The sequence below is a fragment of the Zingiber officinale genome, chromosome 2B (assembly GCF_018446385.1).
Source record: "Zingiber officinale cultivar Zhangliang chromosome 2B, Zo_v1.1, whole genome shotgun sequence".
NCBI classification, from domain to species: Eukaryota; Viridiplantae; Streptophyta; class Magnoliopsida; order Zingiberales; family Zingiberaceae; genus Zingiber; species Zingiber officinale.
The window spans coordinates 115,713,157-115,715,960 of NC_055989.1; the positions used below are offsets into that span (position 1 = coordinate 115,713,157).

Here is a 2,804-nt window from a genome sequence, read left to right on the forward strand (position 1 = left end):
TGGGTCGCTAACTTTACAGTTATTCGCTAACTAGATATATTTAATGAGATTTTATGAAACAAAATCACTTTATTGATTGAGTAAATTAACTAACGCTTCGCGTAATGCCCTCCAAATAAGCACGTTCATGCGTGCACAGTATTAATTTGGCTAAAACGTTGGAAATTAATTTCTCCCGTCGTCGTGGATAAGTTAAAGCATTTCCTTAAGATTGAAATCTGTCTGCCACCTTATCGTGGGGCGAATAATGTGGGTAAAAAATGTTTCAATATTGAAAAAAAGAAAAATCCAAGAACTCACCTGTTCTCATGCAGCTAATTAACCTGCATTATTAACTAATTAATATATATTTAACACCATCATTAATGCGAAGATTTCGTAGTGCGTGTAGAATTGTAGCATGGATTTCGAGTCATGAGCACGTAGAGAGCTTAATGCACATGGCTCGAGGCATATATCGTTAAGGAAGTGTTCTGTGGCTCAGTCGTGCCTATAGCCAAGCACGAACAAATTAAAGTTGCTATATGCATGCGAGCAACTCTTCTTGTTGATCATTAATTTAAGGCCGAACTTGTTCACTCTTTAATTTGTGCATGCGCAAAACTAAGCAGCTAGCTCTATGTGATTTGTGCCTCTGGTTACTGGAGAAAATAATTGATGGTGCACGCACGTTGCAGTTGAAATGTTTACTGACCACCTATCAATTAATTAACATTTTGGCTTTAATTTATTTTCCCTATATAAAGAGGTAGATCGGAAGCGGAAAGTTACCAGATCATTTCTTTATCTATCTATCAATCTAGAAATTATAAGATGAGCCGTAAGTTGGACTTGAAGCTGAACCTGTCGCTGCCGGCGGCATCGAGGAAGGAAGAGGAAGAGGTGGACTCTCCGGCGCGTAGTAGCGCAGCGGCGTCGTCGTCTCCGAGCTCTTGGTTGTCGGAGGAGGAGGAGGAGGCAGCAACTTCGATGGTGGTCACTGGCTGCCCGCGATGCCTGATGTACGTCATGCTGGCAGAGGACGTCCTAAAGTGCCCCAAGTGCGGCAGCACCGTAATCATCGATTTCTTCCGAGGAGGAGGCGGCGGCGGCGGCGGTGCTAAGTCCGAGAAGAAAAACAAAAGCCAGAAGAAGAAAAAGATGGGTGTTTAATCAAATAAGATCGATGAATTGTGTGCTTCATTTTAATGAATGGAGTAGCCGGCCAGATTTCTCTTAACAAACGTTAGCACCAGCCTAGCTCTTTGCTTCAAGTCGAGACTGAATTAATTATTTTTGACGATAACTTAATTTTGCAGATAAACGAGTAATTAAAATTCTCTTTTGTTTGTAGCTTCTGGATCGGATCGATAAATTCTCTTTTGATTAACTAGTCTTGTTTTTTTTAAATATGTTAAATGTATACGCGTGTGCGTGTGCCTCACTGGGAAATCCGCATGTCGATCACCAAACCAAACAAGGCTCTAGATTGTCACCCAGATATCTATAGTGATCCCCAATTATTATAATGTATTTATAAAAAAATTTCCTTCAAATGAGATACGCAATCAAAGGATGATGGATTTTTGAGTTGCTCGTCATGTGCGCTTTTTGATTTATCTTAATGACTAGTAGAAAATTTCTGTGAGATCGGACCGGTCACCCTCGAGCAAATCAATAAGGCTAACTATTTTTTTTATATTTTTTATTTATAATATAGCAGTTTTTTATCTTTATAGTAGCAAAAAGGTAGAATATGTCATTCTAGTGGTTCCACATGGATCCCACGATCATATGTGAAGAGATAAATCAGAAAATTATAGTTGGTCAATACGAAGGAAAATTTTTTTCATCAATTTTACTGAAATTCAAACCCTTACTTATAGTAATAATTTTATTCCACGCTAGCCAACTCAATCTTACTGTGAAGGCACACACATAGTATATATTAACTCATACAATCGAATGCCAATGGTTATTCATCTTTCCCATGCCTTCTGAAATGATTGATAAATTATATAAAATTAGACTGTATTTATATTTGGTCCACAAAGCATCTGCGAATGAGCCACTTTGTATCTTTCCAAAAAGAAAGGTAGATAAGGTATGCAAGATCTACGTGCATGGAAGTTTGTACTCCTATGACGGACTCTGGAATATTCAAAGAAAGGCATTCATTTTGGGTGAGATGGGTTCACCATCACTGCCCCAAGAACTTGGATTTCTGGCATTGGCAAGGTAAAATCTCGGATTCACCATTGATTAAAAGACTGCTTCAGATTAAGGACCAGATGGTGGCACAAGCAGGGAGTAGGAGAGTTGCAGTTATGCTGCTCTTCAAAATGGATCTATGTTATGACTATAGTAGGTTGTAGCACACCTTAAATTTATGATTAATTATCAATAATGAGGGCTCACACATCAAGGTGTTGAAATGAGATTCATTTCCTTACCTGCTAGTTTATTATGACATCTAATCAAATGGAAACAAATCAAGTGACACAATATAAATTATGGAGAAAATCATTCCTTAAAAAAAAATCTATCACGTCTAAATCATATAATAATTTTATTACATAAATAATAAAAAAATATAATTTGGTTGAATAAATTTATTTGTAGCATAGTCGTCCAGAATAATAAGTTTTCTAATTAATTAATTATGTCTGTCAAATTTATATAACATGATGTGTTAACGTACAAATGGACGTAACCGAGTATGCCTATGTGTATACTGTTGGATCTACCATATTTTTTCATCGTATATCTCGATGATATTAAGGATTTTACCTAATGTAATAGAATCAATTTTATAGACCCAATAT

General features: G+C 36.7%; 1 protein-coding gene across 1 annotated transcript; it reads left to right on the forward strand.

Annotated features, from left to right (window-relative positions):
• Positions 1–813: 813 nt before the first annotated feature.
• On the forward strand, positions 814–1,152 carry LOC122048593 (protein GL2-INTERACTING REPRESSOR 2-like). Its single transcript, XM_042610142.1, has one exon. It carries the CDS (start codon positions 814–816, stop codon positions 1,150–1,152), a length of 339 nt encoding a protein of 112 aa, XP_042466076.1.
• The last annotated feature ends 1,652 nt before the right edge of the window (positions 1,153–2,804 follow it).